This window comes from Telopea speciosissima, chromosome 9 (assembly GCF_018873765.1).
Source record: "Telopea speciosissima isolate NSW1024214 ecotype Mountain lineage chromosome 9, Tspe_v1, whole genome shotgun sequence".
NCBI classification, from domain to species: domain Eukaryota; kingdom Viridiplantae; phylum Streptophyta; class Magnoliopsida; order Proteales; family Proteaceae; genus Telopea; species Telopea speciosissima.
The window spans coordinates 53285788-53313237 of NC_057924.1; the positions used below are offsets into that span (position 1 = coordinate 53285788).

A 27450-nucleotide genomic window follows, 5' to 3' on the forward strand; every position below is an offset into this window, starting at 1 on the left:
TGACAGGGTTCCCTGGCTCGTTGGCACTAAGACAATCTTCCTCTGCCAGTGGGATCCATACATGCAACTCCACAAGATCGACTTCAGCTCTATTCTCCTTTGGGTTGCTCTGCCTGGTCTCCTCCTTCACTGCTGCAGTCCAGATTGCCTCAGCAGAATTCGGTCATAGGATTCCTTTACTTTGGTGCTCGCATTTTGAAGATGGACAAGCTCACCTATGCCCGAATTTGTGTTGATGTCTCAGCAGACTCTCCCCCTCCCTCCTCCATCTCTTGTGGAAGAAGATGGTTATAGCTTTGAACAACCAGTTAGATATGATTGGCTTCCTCCTCATTGTATTCACTACAAGATCTTTGGACATCATTCAAAATCCTGCTTTGGTAAGGCTCTCCTAGCCTCCTCGTCTCTGGTGGTTGACACTTGACTCTGAAGACACTGGTGCTGCCCCAGCTGGTTCGTTTTTTCCTCCAACGGTAGACCCTCCCGCCCCTGCTCCAACTACATCTCCAGTGCTAGCTCCTGTCTTCATTGATCGCTGCCAATACTCTATCTCATCTGCCTCCATCGACCGACGCCAAGACCCAAACTCATTGGACTCGCTTCTGATCCCTTGGTCTGCTCTCTGACCAACACCTCCATCTCACCCTGTCACCTCCCGTGATCCTAGCCATGGCTGAAAGAAGTCTCACCGCCACAATCGTCGTCTTTGGGAACAACCAGCCTCTGGTTCTCCCCTGGTTGGCTCCATTGCTCCTTCCTTGTTCCCGAGATGAGCTCGATTCTCAACACCGTTGAAGTTAATTCTCTGTAACCTTGTCTCCTCGAACCATCGCTCTCCCAAGCTTCTCTTGGTTTGTTGGTAACTTAACAACAGCTCTCATTGCAGTTGCCACCAATGTTGCAATCAAAGTCAACATCGTCGTAGATGCATTCACATCTCCAGGCTTTTGTCTCCTCTCAAGGCCTCGTTGATCCATTGGTCCCAAGTTTTGGAACTGCTGGTTCTACAAGTGGCCCTCGCTCTACTGGTTTGACAAGGTGTTCTGGTTTCCTCCACAACAATGGTCCGTTGGCCACTAAGCTCCCAGCTCGTCAGATCTCACATGTCCTTGCCTCCAGCGCATTAGCTGGCTGTCAGGCGATGCATCGATCTTGCCATAGAAGCCACTCCCTCGAAGGTATACCTTCCCCTACCATTTGCCCTAATCCCCTTCACTTACGATTGTCATTTGTCCCTTCTCCTTTCGCCCCATCAACAAACCATTTCCCTTTTTGGATAAACCGTTCCCTGACCTTCCCCGTTACATCCTCTCCACATCCCCTTCCCCCTTCTACCAATCCCCTTCTTCTCGACCTTCTCCTTTTTCCCATAAACCCAATCCCTCTTTTAACCATGGTCCCCATCCTAACCCCTGCTACATATGTCCCTCCTCTCGAATACAATTGTCAAGGTGTCGCCTAGGCGTCCAGGCGCCTTGGTCGCTTCTTGATTTTTAACCCTCTCCAACGCCTTGGATCGTCTAGACGCCGTGGCAACTATGCTCTCAAATCTAACCTCCGTCCAACCTGCCCTTTTTCCCATGCCCTCCCTCGGTCCAGCCTTTTTGATACTTGTTTTGCATACTGCTCAGTGCTATGTCTATGGCGGAGTGACAATAGTACTATAGATTCTATATGTAACTTTTAGGCCACCCATCTTTTATTGTTATGCGAAAACAATTACCCCATTTGTTTTTTTATTTATTTATTTTTGATGAAACCTATTTGTTTATTTTTTTTGTTCTTCTTCATATGTTTGTAAACCATGTAGTTTTGCTAAACATTATCGTTCATCTTTTCCTTATCATGGTAATAGATCCATTGTTCCTTTCAATATTGTACATTCTAATGTTTGGGCACCCGCTCCCTCTACCTTTTTGTTTGGATATCGTTATTTTGTTTCTTTTGTTGATGACTAGTCCCGGTCCACTTGGACTTTTTAATGACAAAATAGTGATGTTTATAATGCTTTCAAAAATTTTATCAGTTGATTTTTACTCAATTTGGTACTCGCATCCAAATAGTTTGTTTTGATAAGGGGGAAGATTACATTTATGGGGGGCTCCAATAGGTTTTTTATTAACAATGACATCATTCATTAAGTTGCTTATGTTGACACCCCCAACAAAATGGGGTAGCTGAGAGGAAAATTTACCAATTGTTGGAGGTCACTAGGAGTCTCCTCTTTGGCATGCATGTCCCTAAGACCTTTTGGTTTGATGCCCTTCTTGCTACTACCTTCCTAATCAATCAGATGCCAACTCAGTTCCTTGGCTCCAAATCCCCTCTGGAAATCCTTTCACCTCAAGCTCCCACTTTTTACCTTCCTCCTAAAGTGTTTGGGTGTGTCTACTATGCATGTCAATAAATCAGCTCAAATAAAGCTTGACCCCAAAGCACTTGTATGTCTTTTCCTTGGCTATTCCTCCTCTAATAAAGGGTATAAATGCTACCACCATTCATCCCGAAGGCAACTTCTCTCCAAAGATGTCACCTTCTTGGAGTTTATTCATTTCTTTTCTCCTCATCAACATCCTCTTCAGGGGGAGACTAATGAGAGTGGACAGATTGCTAATGTCATCCCCTTTCTTTCTCCTTTGCCTATCTCTCTATTCTTGCTTGATATTGGGAAAAGAAAGTGGATGTTGTTGACATTGATACTCATTCAAGTGTTGATGCTAGCAATGGAAAAGAGGTTGTTGTGTAAAAAAAATGAATGCTTGAAAGGAAAGGGAAAGAAGACCGGCCCAGAGTCCTCTTTGGATCTACATCCTGAGCTCCACCTTCCTGAGTCAGGTAACACTTTTTCTCCTCATTCTGAGTTAGATCTTCCCATTGCTACTTGAAAGGGGAAGAGAGCTTGTACTAATCTTATAGCCAAGTTTGTTTCCTATGATGCAATTTCTCCTACATGCATTGCTTTTTCTACTGCTCTTGCTACTTCTTTCATTCCCAAAAATTTGTCTGAGTTTATGTCTGACCCAAAATGGAAGAAGGCCATGTCTGAGGAAATGATGGCCCTTGAAAAGAGTGGTACTTGGATAGTTGTAGATCTCCCCAAGTGGAGAGTTCTAGTTGGATGTCGGTGGGTCTATACAATTAAGTATTGATTAGATGGTACTATGGAAGATAGAAGGCTCGGCTGGTGGCCAAAGGGTACAGTCAGGTGTATGGCATTGACTACCAAGAGACATTTGCTCCTGTGGTCAACCACAACTCATCAGTGGCAACCAATAGAGACTGGCCGTTGTATCAATTAGATGTAAAGAATGCCTTTGTCCATGGTGACCTAGAAGAAGAAGTGCATATGCAGCCTCCATCTGGTTTTAAGTTTCCCTTAGCAGAAGGGAAAGTGTGCCTCCTTAAAAAAAACACTTTATGGCCTCAAGCAGTCTCCTAATGTTTGGCTTGGGCGATTTAGACAAGCCATTCTAAGGAATAGGTATTCCTAGAGCCAGGTTGACCACACTTTGTTTATCCGGCGAGGAAATGGTATGGTCATAACTCTCATTGTTTTTGATGACATTGTAGTGATTGGGAATGACAATGGCGAGATAAGTAGATTGAAATCTTACCTGGCCAACAGTTTGAGATTAAAGATCTTACACTTTTGAAGTACTTGCGAATTGAATTATCAAGATCAAAGAAGGGAATCAATATTTGCCAGAGAAAGTTTGTATTAGATCTATTGAAAGAGACAAGAATGTTGGGGTGTAAATCAACAAACTCCCCAATTGTTCAAAATCACAAGCTTGGTGAAGATTGTTGCTCTCCTCTTATAGATGCAGGGAAGTACCAGAGATTGGTTGGGAAATTGATCCATCTCTCCTTGACTTGACTAGACATGACTTATGCAATTGGAGTGGTGAGCCAGTTCATGCATGCTCCCAAGAGTGGGCACTTGGATGCTGTTTATCGCATTATCATATACTTGAAATCTTCTCTAGGAAAAGGTCTCCTATATGCCAGACATGATCATTTGAGGATAGAGTGGTACACTAATGCGGATTGGGCTGGTTCAGTTTTAGACAGACGATCTACATCTGGTTACTATACCTTTGCAGGTGGTAATCTGATTACATGGAGGAGTAAAAAGCAACCAATTGTTGCTAGATCCAGAGTAAAGGCAGAATTTAGAGCCATAACTCATGGAGTGTGTGAGCTCATATGACTAAGGCGGTTGATTCAAGAGTTGGGGTTTGACACTGAGGGACCTATGCGGCTTTATTGTGATAACAAGGCTGCTATAAGTATTGTTCATAATCCTGTGCAACATGACTGAACGAAGCATATTGAGGTTGATCGACACACTTCATCAAGGAAAAGTTGGATTCTTACATTTGTACTCCCTTTGTGAAAGGTTATCAAGTTGCAAATATCTTCACGAAGGGTCTCATTCATAGCCAGTTCAGTACCCACTTCTACAAGCTGGGAATGCATGACATTTATTCTCCAGCTTGAGGGGGAATGTTAGAGTTTGTGTTGTAAAGGGTACTTTTGTCACTGGCTTGTTATAAGTCATTCTAAGTTGTAATTTTCTCTTTTTTTTTTATTTATTTATTTATTTTTCATTTTACCTCCTCAGGGAGGCATATGTAATTTCAAGATTGTAGTTAATGAAGCAAATAGGTGAGAGGAGTCCATTCTTTCTCACAGTCTCACCACGATTTCTCTCTCAACTCTTCTTCTTCCTCCTCATCTCCTTCTCCTAGCTGTTAATCCTTGTTTCTTTGTTAGAATCAATCCATACCTAGTTTCTAACTGCAGTATGCAAACACAATTACACAACACATTTTACAGATAGATAAAGATTTATCCAATTAAAAGCAATATATGTCAAAAAAGGCATCTTATTTTGACACATGTATATTATAATATATTGCATCTTGTGCTTGCATGGGATGCTTCTTGCCTGAATGTAGGCACCCAAAATGTGCTGTGAGTGGCTGAATAAAGTGCGTCACCCAGCTGAAGTTCTTGGAGTCAGGCCCTCTCCTCCCAACACCCGAAATGAGTGCCTTGCTTACCTTCAACAATAATTCTATCCTTTAGGAACTTGTCAATTTGGTTTCCATTTAGGTCATCCCTCAAATTTATAACAAAACGACAATAATTTCTTCTGATCATCCTACTTTCCATAGTAAGTGTTTTTTTCAAGGGGATCCTGTGTCCTTATTTCTCCCCCTTAGAATATATGAGCTAGTTGATGTCTATTTTTAGTAGGTAGTGATACTTCTCTTGAATATGAGATGTCGTCCAACTTGATGATTAATTTCGTTTACCATGGATAGAGTTGTAGCTATTCTGTGGCTTAATTGTTGCTGGTCAACCAACTCCTGGATAGTGTGCTCCCATGTTGAATTACCAATTATCTGTACTGAGTTCTGTGTTGTGTGGGTATGTTTAGAACAGTAAACTGAAATTTGTCTAATTTAATGAAAAATGTCACAAAATAACATATTTTTGTTAATATATTTATGGTATTTATACATATTTAATATATATGAGTTATTCGGCATTTGTACATCAAAGCAGTGCCATCGGATTTAATTCAGACCCACTAAGTGGAAAATTTTGCTTATAAACAGCTAAATTTCGAGTAAAGGTTGAAAGAAAATGCTGTCTTCATTTATACAATGACCACAACTATAAATTTATTGAATCTATAGGCAGTATTTGCTTTCCTTACTAGATTACAGACTTTCCTTTGCAAAAGCATCTCATATAGAAAATGATCTGCTGAAGTTAGTGTCAATATCATATTTTACAAAAGCATCTCATATAGAAAGTGATCTGCCGAAGTTCGTGTGCATATCATATTTACTTGTTCTTTGTTCATTTCACATTGATTCGTTTTGTCATCCCCCCCCCCTCTCAGATCTTCGAGGGAGCTATTCATGTGAATGTGAGTCATGTCATTCATGATTTATCATTTGGGCCAAAGTACCCCGGAATTCATAACCCACTTGATGGAACAGAACGGATTTTGCGGGGAACGAGTGGGACATTCAAATATTACATAAAGGTGTCACTGTTGTGCTTTTGCTTGATCTACCTATGCTTCTAACATATAGCTGTTTTGTTATATTATTGGATTTTTGATTACTTTTTTTTGTAAATTGGAGCCTCCATCTTCTAATTTCCCCTTTGAAAAGCCCAAATTTTAAAGGTGGGTGGTTAAAGCATTATAGACACCTGAATTTCCATTGTCGTCCTTCCATTACTTATGATAATAATGCTTTTCAAATTTGGCCATATTTACAATGTAATACTGATGGATTTCTAGAAGCCTAAGATTACTGGGTTCAGAAATCCAATGAAACCAGAATCGCAATGACTGGTTTAGAAACCAGATTATAAGAGAAAGTTGATAACTTGGATTCAGAAACTCAGATGGGCTTAAAAATTCTGGTTGAAGGTTAAAAGTATGGTAAAAAAAGAACTCCTCAAAAGATGAGTCTGGTCTGGAGTCAATAAACGTATCCTACTAGGAGTAGGATTCTTTAAAAAAGAATTCAGATGTGGATATTGATGGCTCCTAGTAGGATTCTTTAAAACAGATTTCAGATGTGGTTATCGATGGCGGATCTTATGGAGTTCAAACCAGCAATTGAAAGAAATTTAAAACACCGGCATTTTTCAGAAATAATGTAAGAATACTATGGTGAAATTGAAAATCATCTGATCTTAAAATACAGAAGTAGGAATCCAACTTGAAGTAGAACTCTAAGAAATCAGCACAAAAATCAAAATTTGAAACTGTGGGGGTGTTTAGAATGCTATCCGATTACCAAATGTGAAATCAGATTTGGAATCACAGATGGAAACAATGGAGAAAGTGAAATTAGAGCAAGTAGGGTATGCACAAGAACAGAATAGAAACCAAAATACTGACCTGATTTGATGGTTAAAAAGATGAAGAAATGTAAGAGAAGTAGAAGGACTTGGACCAAGCATCTCACCTGGAACTAGATTGAAATCCCATCAGCCCTGACCTTAGCATGATGCATTTAAGATTGTCCAATTGGGTCAATCAGTCCTCATAAGACTTTATTTTGGTTCATGGTTGGGTTCTATGGACCTTGGGCTTCTTGTTTTTGGGTTTATTAATATAATGAGCTTTATTTATAAGCCAATAAAGTGGGGATAATGTTAGTACACGGGGTTAGTAGTTAAGTTGAGTGTTTGAGTTAGATTACGATACTTGTTCGCTAAATTGAGTTTTGTTTTGAGTTTATTTACTTTATTGAGTGTATTAGAGTGATTTGGGTCCTTTTATGAGTCAAATTAAGAATTTTAGAAGGTCTATATTCGTGTAATACATCCCCCATTAATTAGAGATGATTTGAATAAAGAATATGATTTTTTTCTAAAAGTTTTGGTGTTGAGCAATGCATACAGGATTGGTATCCCAAATCTGATTTCTTCTATTCCCTTCTCTTCTTCCTCCCAAGAAGATTGATATCATCTGTCTTTCCTCGTTCAGATTTCTTCTCTTAACAATGTAGTTTTTCCCATATCTCAGATCTGATCACAGATTTGATTATTGGGCCTGCTTGCATCTAAGATACATAATTTGGATTTTCAGATTGCATTATTTGGTATTAGAGCCAAACCTGAGGCTACATCATGTAAGTTGATTCATACGATTTACTCGTCTCGATTCGAGATGGTCTCTGTAAACTGCAAACAGAACTTTGTGATTTCCAAACAAGACTTCTTGGTTTCAGGACAGGTTGTAGGGAGATGCTGATATTACTAATTGCTTTGGTGACAAGATGTCGAGCATGATAGAATCTTTAGAAGACGGATCAAAGGTGGACAACGAAAGTGATAATCAAGATGAATAGAACAGTCTGATCAAGATTGGAGTTGGGGAATTAATCGATGGTTCGATTACAGATGTAGAAACCCCACGATCAGATTCCAATTGGAGAGATATCATTTGCCAATGATCATCAGGAGATCGTTACAGTTGATCGTAAGATACACTGGATCATCAACTCATCAAAGCGAATAATGTGGATGCCGATTGAGTGGTACCGATTATCGCATTTTATAAAATTCGAGGGCGAGTTTTTCTCAACATTGGTGGAATTGATGCAGTTAAGATTGTCCAATTGGGTCAATCGGGCCGCACACTACTTTCTTTTGGCCATTTTGAGGAGAACCTAGCTCAGGAAATCCTGTCGGAGGGAGCCGAAGGCTTTTGTGAAGATCAATTTTCATGAGGGCTGCAGGAGAGTGGGATTTCCTATCGAAGCCCTCAACAATTTCGGAGCAAAGGAGGATACTGTCAGAGATGCTCCTACCAGATATGAAGGCAGATTGGTTGGGTCTGACCAGGGAGTCAATAACTAGACGGATACGATTTGCCAAAATTTTGGCAATGAATTTATAGAGGAGATTGCATAAGGAGATGTTCCTAAAATCAGTCATGGAAGAGGCACCTTCCTTTTTAAGAATGAGACAAAGAAAGGTGTGGTTGATACCTTGGATTTGAGAGGGATTGGAGAAAAAGCTACCAATGCTCAAGATAAGATCAACTTTGATGGTATCCTAGCAAGACGAGGAGCACGATTGGGTTTATGAGAGAGAACACTTCGCAAGAGATGGCTTGGATGTAGCCATAAAGATGACTAGGGACAAATTTGTTGATGAGCCCATCAGGGGGGAGAGGGGGGGGGGAGTGGAGGAAGAGATTAGAGAAGGAGACAACTTCTGTCTTGATGTCAAGGACAGAGAGGAGGGGGGAGCCATCAGAAGCAGTAAGCATGGAGATGGAATTTGAGTTATTGCGGGCTTTGAGGGAGCAGTGAAAGTAAGCAGAGTCAGGGTCTCCAAGCTCGAGCCATTTGATTATGGACTTTGGGTGGAGGAAACTCTCTTCTTGGGAAGAGAGGTGTTGGGTTATGTACACCAGAATAACCTGGTGTATTCTGGTCCTTTGGGTGTTTTAATTATGATTTAATTATTTACTGCCGACTCTTTTTGTAAGAGTCAGCTAGAGTAGGGGCAATTCTGTCCTTTTGTAAAATTTCCTTCATTATAAATAGAGAGCTTGTTTGATCTATTAAGATCATTCAAGCATTGCGTTCTAATTGTTCTGCTAACATGGTATCAAAGCCAATTCATCTAATCTAGGTTACATAACACACCCCGTCGTTTCTCTCTCTTTCTCTCGGCCTCTTCTTCGTCTTCTTTTTTCTGCTTTTTTACCTTGCTTAAAGGGCAGCTCTAATGAGGTGATCGAATGATCTAGTGCTGCCCTCCATCATACCTCATCAACCGATGATATAAAGAAGTGTTTTTTGCGATAGCTGTTGCCCTTTTTTGATTCTGCGATTTCTGGAGTTTCTCTCCTTGAAGATCAAGTCTCATTATTACTAGAGATTGGTTGTTCGTATTGGAGATCCATTCTAGCAGTCCTGAACAGCATCTATCACCAGTCTACATCAACAATTGAAGCCCCCTTCCCTATATCGATCTCACTTTCAGGGTATTCCAAAACCCCGACACTCATCGATTTTAGAGTTAGGGTTGTCACATCTTGCTGATTTGTTGTGGAGAGTTCTATCCATACCAGAGGAGCACTTGACCTTGATATCAGCCTCATCCTTGGAGTTTTTACCAAAAATTCAGGTTTTCCTTTTTTGGATCGATTTCTCCTGCATATCGATGTCCTTTTTCTGGTTCTTCTTTGGCTGGCTGCATCGATCTTCTGTTGGTTTTATTGAGTTATTTATCTACTCCTTGCTGGTTCTACTGATTGGTTTATGCAAGTATGTCAGACCTTACTACTGCTACTTCTGGGATTGATGGACAGACAAGGACTGTGTATCTGCCTCTCGCTGCACCTATTAAACTCAATGGAACAAACTATTTAATATGGTCCGGATCCACTTATTTAACCATTGTTGGTCGAGGACTTACTGGCCATATTAGTGGCACTGACACAATGCCCACCGACACTGGTCCTCTTCAGGATCGATGGGTTTCCAACGAACTATGGTGATGTCTTATTTACTGCATTCTATGCAACCTGATCTCTCTACCAATTATTTATTATTGGATACAGCCCATCAAATTTTGAGTGCTGCCATGGAAACTTATGGGCAGGTAGGGAATGATGCTCAGGTGTATGAGATTTGCAAGAAGGTTCATGACACCACACAGAAGGAATTATCTGTTTCTAAATACTATGCTGCCCTCAAGAGTTTATGGCAGTAATTGGATCACTACTCAGACTTTCAGCCTTCCACTATCTGTTTCACCTCGAGTATGGATGTTGTCTTCTATGAACATCTTTCCTATTATCCATCCCCACATCTTCAGGGGTAGAACATTAGTGAAGATGTGCTGTCTATAGAAGCTCCCCTTCAATATATTCATGATGAGTCTGCTCGTGTTCCTCCCACTATGGATCCCATACAGGGAGAGACCACAGAGATAAATAATAGTGACATTCAAATTTAGGGGTAGCAAACTCCTATTCAGAAAACCATTGAAATTTAGGGGGAGCAAACTTTTGTTCAAAAAACCATTAGTGCATTTCAAAGGAGGATTGATGATTCTACTGTGAAGGTCTATACAAAGAGTTGGACCAGAACTAAGCAGCTTCAATCCACTCCAGCACCAGTGCCCATCCAATTGCCAATCCCGGATCCAGAGCCTACTCCTCTATCTGGTGAGATCCCTTCTCCCGAGTTATCTATTGCCCTTCGCAAAGGTACTAGGGCCTGTACTCAACATTCCATATCTCATATTGTTTCATATAACTCTCTTTCTCCATCTTTTCGTGTTTTTGTTTCTTCTCTTTCTTTTGTTCGTATTCCTCAAAATTGGTAGGAAGCTCTTACCGATGGAAAATGGAAGGCAACAATGATGAAAGAAATGACAGCCTTGCAGAAAAAATGATACATAGGAGATTGTGGTTCTTCCTACAGGGAAAAGACTAGTTGGATGGAAGTGGGTATTTGTGGTGAAATAGAAGGTGGATAGCTTTGTGGATAGATATAAGGTACGACTTGTAGCAAAGGGGTTCACTCCATACGGGATTGTCTACTAGGAGACCTTTGCACTTGTTGCAAAGCTGAACACTATCAGAGTTTTGTTGTCATATGCAGTGAACTTGGGATGGGATCTCCAACAGTTGGATGTGAAGAATGCCTTTCTCAATGGAGAACTGGATGAGGAGGTATATATGGATATTCCATCGGGGTTCTGTTGTGACAAAACCCAAGGCAAAGTATGCAAGTTGAAGCATGCACTTTATGAGCTGAAGCAGTTACCTCAAGCTTGGTTTGGGAGGTTTCACAAGGCTATGATTTCTGTGGGCTATACACAGTGTAATGTTGATCATACTCTGTTTATAAAAAGGGTTGATCAGAAGATCACCATTGTCATAGTCTATGTTGATGACATTGTTGTAACCGGAAATGATAGTGATGAGATCAGTCATCTGAAGGCTTTTCTTGGGAAGGAGTTCGAAATCAAGGATTTGGGCAAGTTGAGATACTTCCTTGGAATTGAAGTTGCCAGGTCTGCAAAGGGCATTTTTCTCTCCCAACGGAAGTATATCCTAGATTTGTTGACCGAAACTGGTTTGTTAGGGTGTCATCCTACCGATACCCCTATGGATGCTAATGTCAGACTTAAGGAAAATGAGGGTGAACTTGTTGATAAGGGTCGGTACCAAAGGTTGGTGGGGAAGCTGATTTATCTCTCACATACTCGTCCAGACATTGCAATTGCAGTAAGTCTTGTGAGTCAGTTCAGGCATGATCCCTACTCTTCTCATATGGAGGTTGTTTTTCGTATCCTTCACTACTTGAAGTCAGCCTTTGGAAAGGTCATTCTGTTGTCTCCTCATAATCACGTATGAATAAAAGCCTATACTGATGCTGATTGGGTTGGTTCTCCTGACTGCAAGTCTATCTCTAGGTACTGCACTTTAGTAGGTGGTAATCTTGTCACTTGGCATAGCAAGAAGCAGAATGTGGTTGCTCGTTCTAGTGCTGAAGCAGAATTTCGTGCTATGACATAAGGTATTTGTGAGTTGTTATGGCTCAAGGGTCTACTACAAGATCTTGGTATTCCTGTTAATCTTCCTAAGAGGTTGTACTATGACAACAAGGCTGCAATTAGCATTGCACCTAATCCGGTACAACATGGTCATACTAAACATGTTGGGGTTGATAGGCATTGCATCAAGGAGAAGTTGGAAGGTGGTGTGCTTTGTGTTCCTTTTGTGAAGTCTGCAGATCAGCTAGCTGATATTTTCATTAAGGGATTATCAAGGAAAGTGTTTCATCCTATACTAGTCAAGTTGGGCATGTTTGACATATATGCTCCAACTTGAGGGGGAGTATTGGATTATGTACACCAGAATACCGTGGAGGGTATTCTGGTCCTTTGGGTGTTTTACTTATGATTTAATTATGTACTGCCGACTCTCTTTGTAAGAGTCGACTAGAAGTAGGGGCAATTCTGTCCTTTTGGAATTTTTCCTTCATTATAAATAGGGAGCTTGTTTGATCTATTAAGATCATTCAAGCATTGCATTCTAATTGTTCTGCTAACAAGAGGGAGGGAAGCTCCAAGATGAGCGCTTTTTCTTCCTCGGCCAGAATAGGGTTAGAGATGTCAGATTGGAGATGAGATTGGATTGTAGACAAATTAGCTTGGCAGGAGGAGATGAGGGAGGAGATATTGCCAAAGGAAGAAAAATTCCATCTCTTAAGAGCTCTTTTAACATTCCGAAGATTGTTGGCAAGGGTAAAGAGGGGAAAAGCATGGCAGTGGACAGGGATATTCCAGGCATCACGAACGACAGAGAGGAATTGGGGGTGAGAGGATGACATATCAAATAATTTAAAAATTTTGGGGCCAAAGGAGATAAAAGGTTGGATGAGGAGGAGGCAGGGGTTGTGGTCAAAGATACTATGGATAGAGAAGGAGGCATGGGAGTTAGGGAAGGTGGACACCCAAGCTTCGTTGACTAGGGAGTGGTCAAGTTTGCAAGCAATGCAGTTTGGCCCCTCTTCTTTATTGTGCCAAGTGAATTTGGAGCCCGACCAGCGTAAAACATTTACACCAAGATCTTCTAAGAAGTCATTGAAGTCACTGACAAAGGGAAGATCAATAGAATTTCCACCATGTTTTTTATAGTCCATGGATTTTCCTTCCTTTTGCTGCATTTTGCTCAAAGGGTTGAAGGGAGATAGTGCATCAAGCTGTTCGCAAGGGCCAACTTGATCCTCTTCCCTAGGGATCCCAGATGAGGGAACCCTAGGAGAGCCATCGACTCCAACTACTATCCATGTACAATCCATACTGGATCTGACCAACTGCCCATCCTACCTCCTCTACGTTCTTGACAGCCCAAGACTCTATTTTACCACATTGTAATCCCAACTAAGGCACCATGGGAGAGGTCCTATGGAAGGACCAAGCTCTTTGAGGTCATGCCAAAGGGCAGCTCTATCAGAGGCCTGATTGAAAGCATAGAGTGCCATTGACCACAGTGAAAAGGAAAGAAGAAGAACTAGGGAGGGAGTCTTGAGATGGAGAAATTGAGGGGAAGCTGATAAGGAGATGAGAAGTTTGAAGAGGTTTAAGAGGACCCAAATGTGCCGTTGGGACAATGGGCGTAATTGTTGAGGGAGGACCAAGAAGGGGCAATGGCAACAGAGATGCGAGAAGCATTGTCTTGAAGGACTTTAGTTTCCAGGAGGCGTGGGCTTTGATAAGGGATCGGATGTCAGCTTGCTTGGCTAGGGATTTGGGACCCCTGGTATTGCAAATAAGACCTTTAGACATGAAAAAAGGAAAAAGGGAGGACTAACCAAACGGTTAGGAGGACGGGGAGGGCAAGGTTTTGTGCCTACGGTGGAAAGCACAGATGGGAACCAAGGGGGGGGGGGGGGGAAAGAACCATTAGCCAAGGAGGGGGAGGGAAGGGCAAGAATGCAAGATGAGAGGGTGGACGGGAGGAGGGGCGAGAGAAGGATGGTTCAGGTTATTGGAGAGACTTGGGTGGGTTAGGGAAGAGGTTGGGAGAGTAATGGTGGGGTAATTTTGGAAATTTTGATTTTCGGGTAGGGCCACATGAGGTTGGGGCGATAGAAGGGTAAGTTGAGGATGGGGTTGGGCCGGAGTAGATGGAAGATGGTTTGAGAGAGGCACGTGAGGGTTTGGTTGTTGGATGATGGGTGACATAGATTTATCACCAAACTGGGCTTCTTTGCCTAGGAATAAGTCTAGGGTTGTATACATGTTGGGCCTTTGATCCCATGGGTTTTTAATGTAATAGGTCACTTTTATGAACCTAAACTATGAGTAATAAGGTTGCATATGGGATTGCTTAGTTTAGTTTCCATATTTGGTTTTATTTTTAAAGTCTTTTGTTTTCACATTGAACCGAGTCCAAGCTGGTCCAACCAGTGGTTCAATTTAAGTGATTTTAGTAGTTTTCTTTTATTTGCTTTTAAGCAATGTAAATTGAGCTGGATTAGGACTTATAAGTCCAGCCATGTTTTGAGTCTATTTCCTTCAGTATTTTAGTTTCCTAGTTAGTTTAGGTTACCTAATAGGTTAAGGATTGGATTAGGCCTTTCCTTTTTAGTGTAGGAGTCTATTTTTGAGTCTTTTATATAAGGTTGTAAGGGGGGCAAGCATTGGACACGAATTTCGATTAATGAAAAGCTTTTTGCTGCTCTTCTCTTCTTCTCCATTGAAGATTTGTCTTGTGTTTGATCAAGGCTGAAGGAGTCGGTGTTTGATCCGATTAACACCTTGTAGTGGAAAGCCCGGGTGGATCGGTTGAAGGAAACTGTGCTTGATCTGATTGACACCTTGCGGTGGGAAGCCCGGATGGTTCGAATTGGTTTCTTTGTCTTCTACATTGCTGTCTAAATCAAGTTCTATTTTCAAGCATTGGTTTCAAGGAGTATTCTACTTCAACAATTTGTTCAAGTTTGTTCTTCAATCAACAAGTAAATTGGAACCACATCCCAAAGCCTTAGAATCCACCTTTTTTCTCCAAACCTACATTCTGTCCAGACCATTCAAGTTGTGGGAATTGGCCCAAAGTCTGACCTAGTGTTCCCCCAACCCCTTGGAGAACTCGATCCAAGTCTGGTCCTACTCTGCCCAGCCAAACCCTAAAAACTTCACTTTTTTCCTCTTTCAAAACCTTAACCCTAAGCACCATAACTTGCTGCCAATTTTATTCAGCAATCTTAGGCTTCTTATTTGTTAACGTAACCTTCACTGAAAGACTCCCCTATTTCATATAACCTTAACTATACTTTCAAATCCTAAACCTCACTAAACCCTAACACTAAATTTCACCTTTTTCTATTAGTTTAACCCTAGCCAAATCTCCCTTTGAAGAACAGATCCTGGTTTTGGCTTCTAGTTGGATTATATTCAATCTAGAACACCCATACAACAACTATTATATTTTTTCCAAAAAAAAGGTTTTGTGAATAGTAAATTTACCTAAAATTGAAGAATGTAGCCAAATATGGAGGAATATGGAGCTCCCAAGTCTCTTTGTAGTGAATCCAAGTAGCAAATGGTGAGATTTGTCCAAAAAAAATGAAGAAAGTTACTCAACCTTAGTGTTTTTCTCCTTCTCCAGCCCAAAGAGCTCTGTTTCGACCGAGAGAGTCCGAAATTTCGAACTAAAGGTCGAGACAGGGTTCTTTTATAAAGCAGTTTTAAGTTAAAAGCCGATATCTCACGAGATTTTCGAAACTCATGAGATATCGGCTGAGATTTCGATCGAGTTTTTCGAAATATGACATTTTCATATTTCGTGTGATAACTCGTCTCGCATGTGTCCAGATTCCGAGATTTTGAACTATGGTTGTTATGCTATTATCAAACTTGCCCAAGCATGCCAGGCCCTTGTCACTTATCTGAATCGAGCTTCTACTGTTGTGGGTTGGGCCACCCATCTTGTGGCTGATGATGTCCTATATCTTGGTCGGCAGTTTCATTCTGTTTCTTTTTGTTTTGTTCCTTGTAGTATTAATGGTGAAGCTCATTATCTGGCTGTTAGAGCTTCCAATTTATTTCTATTGCATGTATGGTGGTTTACCCCTCCCCCTTCTCTTTCCCTCATTGTACCCCATCCATTGGGCAGTTTTCCAAAGGGGCTTTTAGTAATAAATCATGGTAGTTTCTGATTAAAAAAAAAAGTTGCCCAATGCCCAAAAATAATATTATCTTGGTTATCCTTCAAATTTCAAAAAATCCTTATCGAATGATGATGGGCCTTTCAAAGAACCATCGTATTTTTTAGTGCCCCCAGAATTATGTTCATTTCCTACTTTTGTTGGCTTATAGCTGTTGAAGTTTGGTTTCGTCATGTTCTAAGGTCTTAGGCTATTTACTTCAGTGATTAAAGAATCTAATATAGAGAGAGCAATAAGGTTCAACCCATGGAATTTTGAGATTCTGTGGATGCTTGTAATGTTTATTTTGTTACTATTGTATCTCTTACGTTTTCATTTATTGCCATATAGGTTGTTCCAACTGAATACAGATATCTCTCCAAAGAAGTTCTTCCAACGAATCAGTTTTCTGTTACGGAGTATTTTGTCCCCATGCACGAGTTTGATAGGATGTGGCCAGGTTGGCAGTTACTTTGAGGCCTATACTTCATGTTTAGTCATTCTGTTGCACTCAAATTATTCTTAATTAACTACTGTGCCCTTTTATTCTACAGCTGTTTACTTTTTGTATGATCTTTCACCAATCACTGTGACAATTAGAGAAGAACGGCGCAGTTTTCTGCATTTCATCACACGACTTTGTGCGGTACTTGGTGGTACATTTGCTCTAACAGGTTCCTACTTGTACCTCTTTCCAACATTTTATACTTGCTTGATGCTGTTCTTTGATTGTTCATACTAGATCATCCCTTGGACCCTTACTTCATCAGCTTGTCTGGAGCATCATACCCCTTGTGTAGTCATTTTGTTATTAGGGTACAGAACTCAGATTCCATTCTGTTCACATCTAAGTTGCCTCATTATGAAGGGGCTGTTCGTCTTGTCGAAGTTGGCTAGTATACTTTTTGCTTAAATTTTCTGAGACTTTTTTGGGCAAAATCATTTGCATGCAGTTAAATTTCTGGTCGATAATGGTGATAGAGTTGTTACTGAGACCCTCATGCTCATAGAACACATTAATTTGTATCTGCTTTCCTTAGCTACTAACATGTATACTTGATTTTTGCAATTCCATCAACTGAATATTTATTCAAAAGGATAGACAAAGTGTGGATGTGGAATTTAATTGACAATGAGTGTATGGAGGAAATATATGATAATGTGGATTTGGATTTCCTGAACTTTGTCAAGTCAAGAAATTCTTTTGAAGATAGGTTGCAGGGGTGCATCAAAGGTGGTCAATGACTCCACTATAAATTCATAGGATGACTGGAAGTTATTAGATGAGGTAATGCTATACTCATCCACAACAATGGTCAACAACTTTATAAAATTGAGTCACTCAACTTATTTAGGGAATTTAGGGTTGGGAGGTAGGCAGCAGTTGGAAGTGTCTCACTTGTCATTTTCTGATCTCAAATATCTTTTTGGGGTTGGGAATGTTGAACCTGATGGACATCCTTGGTTATTGAGGACATCAGTATTGAAGGTTAGTGTCTATAAATTTCGGGAGATAGAATTCTAGGCTTTTATAGTACCCTGCTGAAAGGAAACCTGAACAAGAGTAGTTCTGACACTGATGATGAAGTTACAAAGAAGCTGGAGAGTTGGTTACGAGCTACGCCTATGTCAAAGTCCTGATCAAATTTTTTCCTTTATTAAATCTCTCTCTGTATTTTTCTAGTTTACTTTAGGTTGGTGTTCGGTGTTCCAGGTCATATGATTATTTCATCAGAATGGTGGAAAGGCTACAGGGGAAATTTCTACGTAAACCAGTATTGGGGAGAACAAAGACTCAGAGATTGTAGTGGAATCACGACATTGGAAAGACCTATTGGGAATTTACAACTAAGGTTCTGATTGGGCTGCGTCCAGCAGGTCCTGGTATATTCAGACAGGAACCCTATTAATGATTCCTGGTAATGTAGTGTAGAGCGATCCTGATTTGGGAATTTGGGGATAAAACTTTCTGAAATCTACTGTTTTAAGTGACAAATAGAAGTTCAACAGAATGGAAAAAAAAAAAAGTTCAATGTGGAGGTTAAACAGAATTTAGATGATGGATTTTTTAAGAAGAATTTTCAATTTTCTTCAGTGCCTTAAAATCGGAAGATCACATGTCAAAATTGCGTCGACCATATAGGATATGAATATATTAGTTGCCATGGAACTAAATCTTGGTGAAACTGACCTAAATCTCTGAGTTGTCTCGGTTTTGGGCCTGGCTGAAACAAAACCAAGGCAGACCCAGGGCCGAAAACCCGAAGTGAGATCCAGGCACATCTCGGTTTCAAGCCTGACCAAAACTGGGTCCGAAACCGAGATCTCTATCCTTGTTAGTTGTCCAATGGGTTCTTGGTATGCTATCAGTGGATTTTGACATATCTGACTGATGGATTTGAAGGTTAAGGATTGAAAAGTAATTCCGATTTAAATTTAAAGTTAACAAACTGCAATTGCTGAATTTGATTTAGTTCTGTGAGAATACCAGTCCCTAAACACCAGTAACCAAGCAGGAAGAGAGAAGAAGATTGAAGAAGGGGGAGAGAGACTGCCAAGGAGATCAGCAGACTCGATAACCTTGGCAGTCCCCTCTACCGAGTTGTTTATATTGTGAAATTGCAAAAAAACAAGGAAAAGAATCCTACAGAGATTACAATATAAGTCATCTAGTCAAAAAGGAAAGAACTACCTAATCTAACTAGGAAAGACAGAAACTAAGGCTACCTAAAGTAACCAGCCACGATAGGGATACTCCCCCTATTATGGTACACTCTACTTTGTACCCCACAGTACAACAAGCAATCATTAACACTCCCCCCCCCCCCCCCACACACACACACCCAAGCTGGAGTATACAAATCACCCATGCCCAGCTTGGAGCAGACCTTCCTGAATGCAGAACCATACAGAGGTTTGGTATAGACATCACCGAGTTATCAGTAGAAGAAACAAATGAAGTAACAATCAGCTGGTTCATGATGACATTCCTTAGAAAATGACAGTCAACTTCAATGTGCTTAGTTCTCGCATAAAACACTGGGCTGAGCAGGCATTGGAACCGAGGTAGAAAGCATAGTCTTCTTAAGCCGCTAATATACCTGCTGTGGAGGAGACGTAGATGGAACAATAGGAGCAGTATTGAGGAGAACAAGGTCAGGAATGGGTGGGCCACAATCAATATTAATAGCAGATGTAGCAGGCATAGAATAATAGGATGTAGTTTGAAAGAAAGTGTAATCAGCACTGAAATTGCTGATGAATATCAGGGTCATAGCACCTGTACCCTTTCTGAGTCCTAGAATAACAAAGAAAAATACATTTGACTGCCCAGGGGGACAATTTATCAATATGAGGTTGTAAAATATGAACAAAACACACACAACCAAAGACCCGTGGCAAGACAGTAAACAAAGGAGCGTAGGGGTATAAAATAGAAAAAGGAGATTGGTTGTCTAGAACTGAAGAGGGCATCTTGTTGATTAAATAGCGTGCCGTGAGAATGGCATTGCTCCATTACTGTTTAGGAACATGCATATGAATCATAAATTAGCGAGCAATTTCCAACAAGTGTCTATTTTTACAATTGGCTACCCAATATTATTGTGGGGTATATGAACAGCTTGTTTGATGAATCATATGATGAGCTAAGCAAAACTTGGAGATTTTCCACTGAGATTATATATTTGAATGCATTATTAGATTTCAAAATTTTAATGGAAACATCAAATTGAGTTTTTATTTCTTAATAAAAATTTTTAAAGACAACAAGAAATTCGGAACGATCTTTCAACAAATAAATCCAAGTCAACTGGGAATGATCTTCCACAAAAGTAACAGAGTAGAAAAACTTAATCTATTATTGATGACACGACAAGGACCCAAAATATAGCGAAAATAACGATCGACTCCTAGACCACTACAAGAAGGAAACAACGACCGATGATGTTTGGCAAATTCAAAGGCTGTACACACAAGACGAGAGACGAATTTGCAACTTGGAACCATCAACTGAAGCTTGGACAAGGATAGATGCCTTGGCGAAGATGCCACTGAAGAGGAGAGGGTCCACTAGTAGATGTAGCAGCAGCAGTCGACAGTCCATTGCCATCCAAGTAGTATAAGCCAGCCTGTTAAGGATCGCCACCAATCCTTCTCCTTGTTTGAAGGCCCTGAAAGGCACAATAACAGGCATAGTTATTAAGGCATTGTCTAGGCGATGCCTAGGCATCCAGGCCCCTTGGGCGCCTCGGTGGCGCCTTCGTCCGCCTTGTTGGTGTCGCCTTGATTTTGCCCCCTCTCCAACACCTTAGTCGCATTGCCGCCTTGATAACTATGATAAGAGGGTAGAAAGTAACAGATCAGTTAAGTGATTTAGTAAGGGTTGGCTAATAAATAAAAGACTTAATGGTAATTTGGGAACATGAAGAACAAACGATAGTGTCATGGAAATGGTAGGAGATACCGTTCCATGACCTGTAACATGAGTAGATGATCCATCAACAAGAATAACAAGGGAAGAATTTTGAACTAGTGATACGGAAGAAAATAAGTCAGACTTGCCAGTCATGTGGGAAGATGATCCAAAATCAATAATCCAAAAAGTGGTGGTATGGAAGGCTGAGTTACTTGTGTGTGCTTAAGTGGTTGTGGAAGTGGATGCAGATGACTCAAATTGTTGTAGACACTTCAGTATCACTATCTGATTATAATCATCTCGAGGGACAGAAATAGTGGAAGAGGCTCGAGATGTAGATGCATGTGTAGTGTTGCTAGAAGTCATGCGCTGAACAGAACTATTAGTCACAGCTGTGTTGACTAACTCATTTGCCCAGTCTGGTCGACCATGTTAACCCATCATTTGTCAAAAATATGGTTGGACTTGCCACAGAAAGTACATTGTCGAGAAGACCTGTAAATTTGTTGTCCACTTGTACCATGACCACCTGGTCGACCACGACCTCTTCATTGACCACAGCCTCTACCAGATAAGAAATCTCGTCCCCGGTCAGCTATTAAAGCTGATCCCCACCCCAGGAGTAGGGTAGGAATCAACTTTTGGTGAATTAACCAAACGTTGAAGACGAGAAAATGTTTCATTTAATGAAGCTACTTTTTCACCTGTAAGGAGTTGACTTTTAACCAATTGGTAGTCAGAATGGAGGGCCAGCTAGGAATTTTGCAACATGGAACTCTGCATTTTGAAGTTTTAGTTGTTTTCGATCAGTAGTAAGAGGTGATGGATCTGGAGTTCTTCAATAATGCCCTTATAGCTGCTGAAGTACTCTTTCAAAGACTTATCCGCTTGCTTGAAATTGAACATCTTCTCATAGAGCTCATAGGTTTGGGATATATTCTTCTGCTAAGAGAAAGTTTCTTTTAAATCATCCTAAAACCCTTTTGCAGTAGTGTGGAACATGACATTGGCAGCAATAACAAGGTCCATATTATTCCACAAACAAATTTTGAATGTGGATTTTTCACGCATCCATTCTTCATAGGCAACTATGGCAGTGGGATCATTCAAATCAGCTGCTGGAGGGTCAGAGGTAAGATATTTCATCTTCCCTTTGGCATGAATGTAGACTTGAACAGCTTGGGTCCATAACAAGTAGTTAGATACACCATTAAGCTTGATACTGGTAATCTGAATATGAACATTGTCGACTGGAACCTTAGGATCAGCCATCATGCAAACGGGTAATATAGGAATCAAGGGGAGCATGCAAACAGCGACTAACAGTAGTAATAACACAATTAAGAAGTAGTGGAACTGATTCGTTTTTGTTTTCTCGCATGTTGTGTTGTCCCATTGTAGAGGCACTATTTCCCTTCGCCATCTTGCAAGATGTTTCCAACTCTGCTCACAGTTCGATAACTCACTCTGAAACCACTTTGTAATGGACAAAAAGTTTTGAAAGCTAGCCTGTGCAGCACCCACGCGCCTTAGTGAGCCGGCAGCAGCTGTTTCTTCAAACCGAGATCTAGATATCCAGGTTTCGGGTGATAATCAAGTAGTAGAAGGTAGACAAGGTCAGATGGACCTGAAAACTGGATCGAATTTCCATCTAGTGATGGGGAAAAGGGTGAGATGATCAGTTGAGTAGGTCAAAATTAATTTGACAATCACCACTTCTGAAAAATCACCCAAAAATAAGGATACCGGGGGTGGTAGAGAAAAGTAATTGCAGAAAATCAAAACACCAGAATTCCTTCAAACCTGGATCCAGTGTACCCTAGGATGAAAACAACCAAGCCTCAAAAGATTACCCACATTAGCCGGCTGGATAGAAATTAATTTCAGAACTCAACATCTTGAACCATGAACTCCAAATTTAGAAGCCGCAGTCATAATAGGCATGGATATTGATGTCTGGAAGCAAGCTTCCTCATAAACAGAAATAGATAGATAGAATGATGCCCTAGTTTAATTCCAAATCATCAATAACTAGGGCAATATGCAGTAGATAGGCAGCATAGGTTGCTGCAACCAGGAACCGAGAAGAATTCTTCGACAGACTGTCAAAACAGTAATGGAAAAAGAATGATTACTGGTATTTAAAGCTCTGATACCGTGTGACAATACCAGTCCCTTAACACAAGTAACCATGCAGGAAGAGAGAAGAAGATTGGAGAAAGGAGAGAAGAGACTGATGTAGGACAGGTTTGGGAATCCACATCTTTCATCACAATCGGTCTTATTCCAGGCAAAAGGGTATGATTTATTGGGGTTTACGGGCTGCTGTATTTGAAAGAACAAATTGAAGGCTCTTGAGAAATGACAATGGAGGTTGGGAGAAATATGATGGAATAAACAATAATGGATTTGGGGGATCAAAACAGGGATTGTTTTCTGTAGATATAGAGTTTGAAAGAGAGGAATGGGATAGAAGAAGAAGAAGAAGAAAGAAGAAGAAGAAAAAGATAGACAAGAAAGAAGATCATCTTGGCTTCACACCACCTTGGATTCACTTGAAGAATTCCATAGAATCACTCATGCTTTCATTCCTTCCTTGCTTCTTCCATCTCCAAATACAGTCTTTTTAAACCCAAAATGAACAAATGAAGGAATTAACTTCCTGTTACTATTTTTCCTGCAATAACTACTCCCCAAAAGCTACTTCTCCAGCAATAACCTCATTTACAACATTAGTACATAAAAGTTCTGATGCCAAATAAAAATGCAACAAAATAATGAAAAGAACTACACATAATGTTGGTCATCTAGTCATAACGAAGTGACATGTGGCTGCATAAATCCTTGAGTGATGTCCTCATCAGAGACTGCCAAGGAGATTCGCAGACTCGATAACCTTGGCAGTCCCCTCTTCCGATTTATTTATAATGTGAAGTTACAATGCAAAACAAGGAAAAGAATCCTAAAAAGATTACAATACAAGTCATCTAGTTAAAAAAGGGAAAGAAGTACCTAATCTAACTAGGAAAGACATAAACTAAGACTACCTAAAACAACCAGCCACGATAGGGACACTTCCCTTTCGAGGTACACACTACTCTTTACCCCATGGTACAACCAGCAATCCTTAACAACTTTAACAGTGTCTCCTTATGGCAATAGTTTTGTTTTTGGTACTAACTTGTTAAATGTCATCTTACCTAGTTGTAAATAGATATCTAGTATTGCCAGCAACGTTGGGTCATAGTTGTCGTGGCACCAAAGAATGTAGATGGAGGTGCCTAGGGAAAGGCCAAGGCACCGAAGGAAAATGCCATATTTGACGAAAATGGGCCCCATTTCAGGTTCTGATTCTAGTTCCAAGTATGTGTTTTTTCCCCCCTTTACGTGTTCTTCTTCTCCCTTCCCCTCATCGCCCCACCCTTTCCTCCTTATTTCTTGCTTCTGACATGTCTGGGTGTCTTGTTGCCTGGGCGTTGCCTTGTTGAAGCCTTGAAACCTATGGTTGGAGTTAGCCGAATTGGTGCTGCACTAAAACTGGCATAGCAAATGTTGACCTGGACCAAACTCTATTATGATTTGGAAAACAGAATTTGTATCCGGACCCTACTAGTTGTGGGCCTGTGGTTATGTTTCCTATTGCTTTTATGTTTTACTTCTTAATATAAATAAAGTAGGCTGGCGATAGATTGATATATCTATCACACATCCCTTTTCTTTTCCTATCTCTCTCGACTTCTCCATTTTCTTTTTCTCTTATCTTCTCTATATTTTTGTTTCTTAATTTCCGATTCCATTACATGGTATCAGAGCACCAATAATCTGCAATTACAACTTCTCAATCCCTGTTTTGAAAGGTTCTAAGTGTTCTCTTCCTTAAGGTATGCAGCTACCTTGTTTTGCTGCAACTATTACCATGAAGATCTAGTTATGTTAATGGTGAACTAGAATCTTCCTTTATATGCTATTGATTTGAAGAATACTGCATGGAGGTGATCAATTAACTGTGTTTTCTACAAGGGCTGGCAGTACTCTGTTATTGTTTTCTTTTCGGGGTAGATTCAGATCTACTTATTATCTTTGTTCAAGTCAATGTATCACTTTATTATTTCCGAAATTGATTAAGATGTTTGTAAGAATACTTGACACTTTTTGGACCTGGTAAGAGCCCCAGTTAATCTATCATTGATCTTTTCCATAAGTATATGCGATAGTCTGTTTTCTGGTTTTTTTCTTCTTCTGGAATCGACTTGTTGATTACTAGGGATCTAACCTTCAGATCCATCAGGGATTTTAGGGCATTGTTGCCCTCCTACTAAGGGTGACTCGATACAGATTTGATGTTATTCTGAGATCAGTATGGCGCCCGGGTACTGTTTTCTACTAAGGGCGACTCGATTCAGATTTGATGTTCTTCATATTAGTATAACTTGGGTTTATTTGTTGAAAGATTGTTCCGAATTCTTGTCCACGTTTAAATTCCTTTATAACGAAATAAAGACCTAGTTTGATACCTCTATCAAGGTTTTCCGATCTGATAATGCTCTTCAGTATGTACAGCGTTATACTGGAGAGAGAGAGAGAGAGAGAGAGCCATGTACTCTTTAAATAATTTTTTATAAATTTATTTACAAGACAAAAAAGACCTTTTCAAAAAACTTCGTCGTATCCTGTTATTTAGCTTTCTCTCTTTCAGTTCAAGAACTCAACTCAGATCTGTCCCTATACTGTTCTGATTCTGTTTTTGAAATTCCCATATTGCTGCTATGTTTGCTTTTAAATTATTATATTAATTGCTTGTTTTGATATATGAATTTCTGAACTCAGATCTTAAAGCTTCCATACCCTGTGCCCATACTAATTTTACCATTGTTTTTTTCAGATATGTTTGTTCTTAATTAAGGTTCTTCTGCTACTTATTAAGATTGGTTCTGATCTGTTTTCTGCAGTCTAATAGCCCCCAAGAATACTAATAGGATTTCAGGTTCTACTAATCAATTTATTGTTGTTTTGTTCTTACTTTCAAGTTTCCTACTTGTGGAAGGATTGTTCTAGATCTCACGATCCAGCCATCAGAATTTGGTGAAAACTTTGCATACCTGTTCGGCCATTTAAACTAAGAAATCTATTGAAATTTTATGCTGTTCTATTTTGATCTACTGAAACTATTATCTTTCTTTGTTTCTGGTTGTTTTCCTATTTCCTATTATCATGTGAGCTAATCTCCTACTGGCTTTTCCTGGTTGGGGATCAGTCTTCATTAGTGGGGTAATATCTGAAGACAATAGCTTTTGTGCCTGAAATGGTTGGGTGCAGTGAATCGGCAAGCTACTATTCACCTGACTGGATTGGGTGGATCGTGTTTTTCATGTTTTCAGTACATATGTGGAACCCATATTTTCTTTTTCTGGAGGTTCATTTTTTGCCTTCTAATGTAAGACTCCATTGGACTTGCCTAATATCAACAGGAATGCTAGATCGATGGATGTTCAGGCTTCTTGAGGCATTAACAAAGTCAAAAAGTAAAACTAGACTACGGTAATCGAAGAGCTTTGGAATAACGCTTACTGCAAGCAGCAAGGCTGTCCAGGTCCAAGGGTTTCACCGGTTCATCAATGCAATATCTCCCATTTTTGGCACAAGAGCGTGAAAGCAAAAATGCTGAGCCACTAGAAAAACTGATGCAACTTTACTGCCAATCTCTGTGTTCCAGTGATAGTCCGCTTGAATTATCTTCTCTTTGTGTAAAATTATACTCTTTGTTTTTCCAGTAACATAGTTTGGTCTACAACGATGCTCTTTTGGAAAAAAAGAACTTTATTTAATTATTTTATGGGTAGCAAAAGATGAGTGGAAATGCATATTTTATACCTTAACCATATAAAACATTGAGCACAGATAAAATTTCATTTTTATTTTCCAAAATATAAATCATTGAGACTCCATTTGATTTCAGTTAAAAATCATGTAAAGAGGAAATTTATCAGATAAAATCCTAGTTTCTAAAATCAGATAAAAAAGAGCGAGTCCAATTGGGTCCCTTTTTTTTGTTTGTATGACTTGAACTGGAATCAAACCCACCAGCATCTGATTTTCAGAATTGGGCAGCTAATTCTCATTTTCTTTAATAATTGATTCCTTATTTATTTATGTAGTTTTTTTTGTTCGACTTGTAAAGTCAGTTTCCCTTTTCAGTTGGATTCTTTGTGGTCTGATTTAGAAAACTATCGATAAAATAAGTATAAAAATGGTTTCACCTTCAAATTTTCATGATAAAGGGTTATACATGGAAACAATTCCATCTATCTAGAAAGATGCACATGCTAAAAAGAATCAAACATTCTTCGTAAGCCTATTAAGGGACCTCGGAATCAGTGTTAAGCCAAAATCAAGGCTACCATTTTATTTTCTTCGGCAAGAAATAAAACATCATCAGCTAAACATCAAACCAAGAATCAACATTGCCTGAAACACAGATGGGAGAGATCTCCCATCCATGGTTCTAAGTATCGGTATAGTATCGTCTGTATTAGGTGATATGTATTGGTTTTGTTAGTAGTCAATATCGATATTGTATTGATAGTATGATACGGATAAGGGGTAAAATGGTAAAAATATTTGTTTTTAAAAAAAAATCAGGGGTATTTTTGTCTGATACAGCCGATCCAGGTCGACACCGTATTGGCATCGTATTGATTTTGTAGCTCGCCGATACCCGTTCCAATACCATGCACTCATCTCTATAATAGGTTTGGAGTATTTTTAGGTGAAATTACATGGATACCCATGTTTGGAGCTGTTATAAGCCAC

General features: G+C 39.9%; 1 protein-coding gene across 1 annotated transcript in view; it reads left to right on the forward strand.

The window, feature by feature from the left end:
* Window positions 1–26554, forward strand: part of LOC122641016 (endoplasmic reticulum-Golgi intermediate compartment protein 3-like) — a 51757-nt gene extending 25203 nt beyond the window's left edge. Inside the window, exons 9-12 of the mRNA XM_043834329.1 lie at window positions 5918–6064; window positions 16575–16683; window positions 16778–16897; window positions 26109–26554. Coding sequence (XP_043690264.1) covers window positions 5918–6064; window positions 16575–16683; window positions 16778–16897; window positions 26109–26182 — 450 coding nt within the window. The 3' untranslated portion in view covers window positions 26183–26554. The remainder of the gene's footprint in view (window positions 1–5917; window positions 6065–16574; window positions 16684–16777; window positions 16898–26108) is intronic.
* Window positions 26555–27450: the final 896 nt, after the last annotated feature.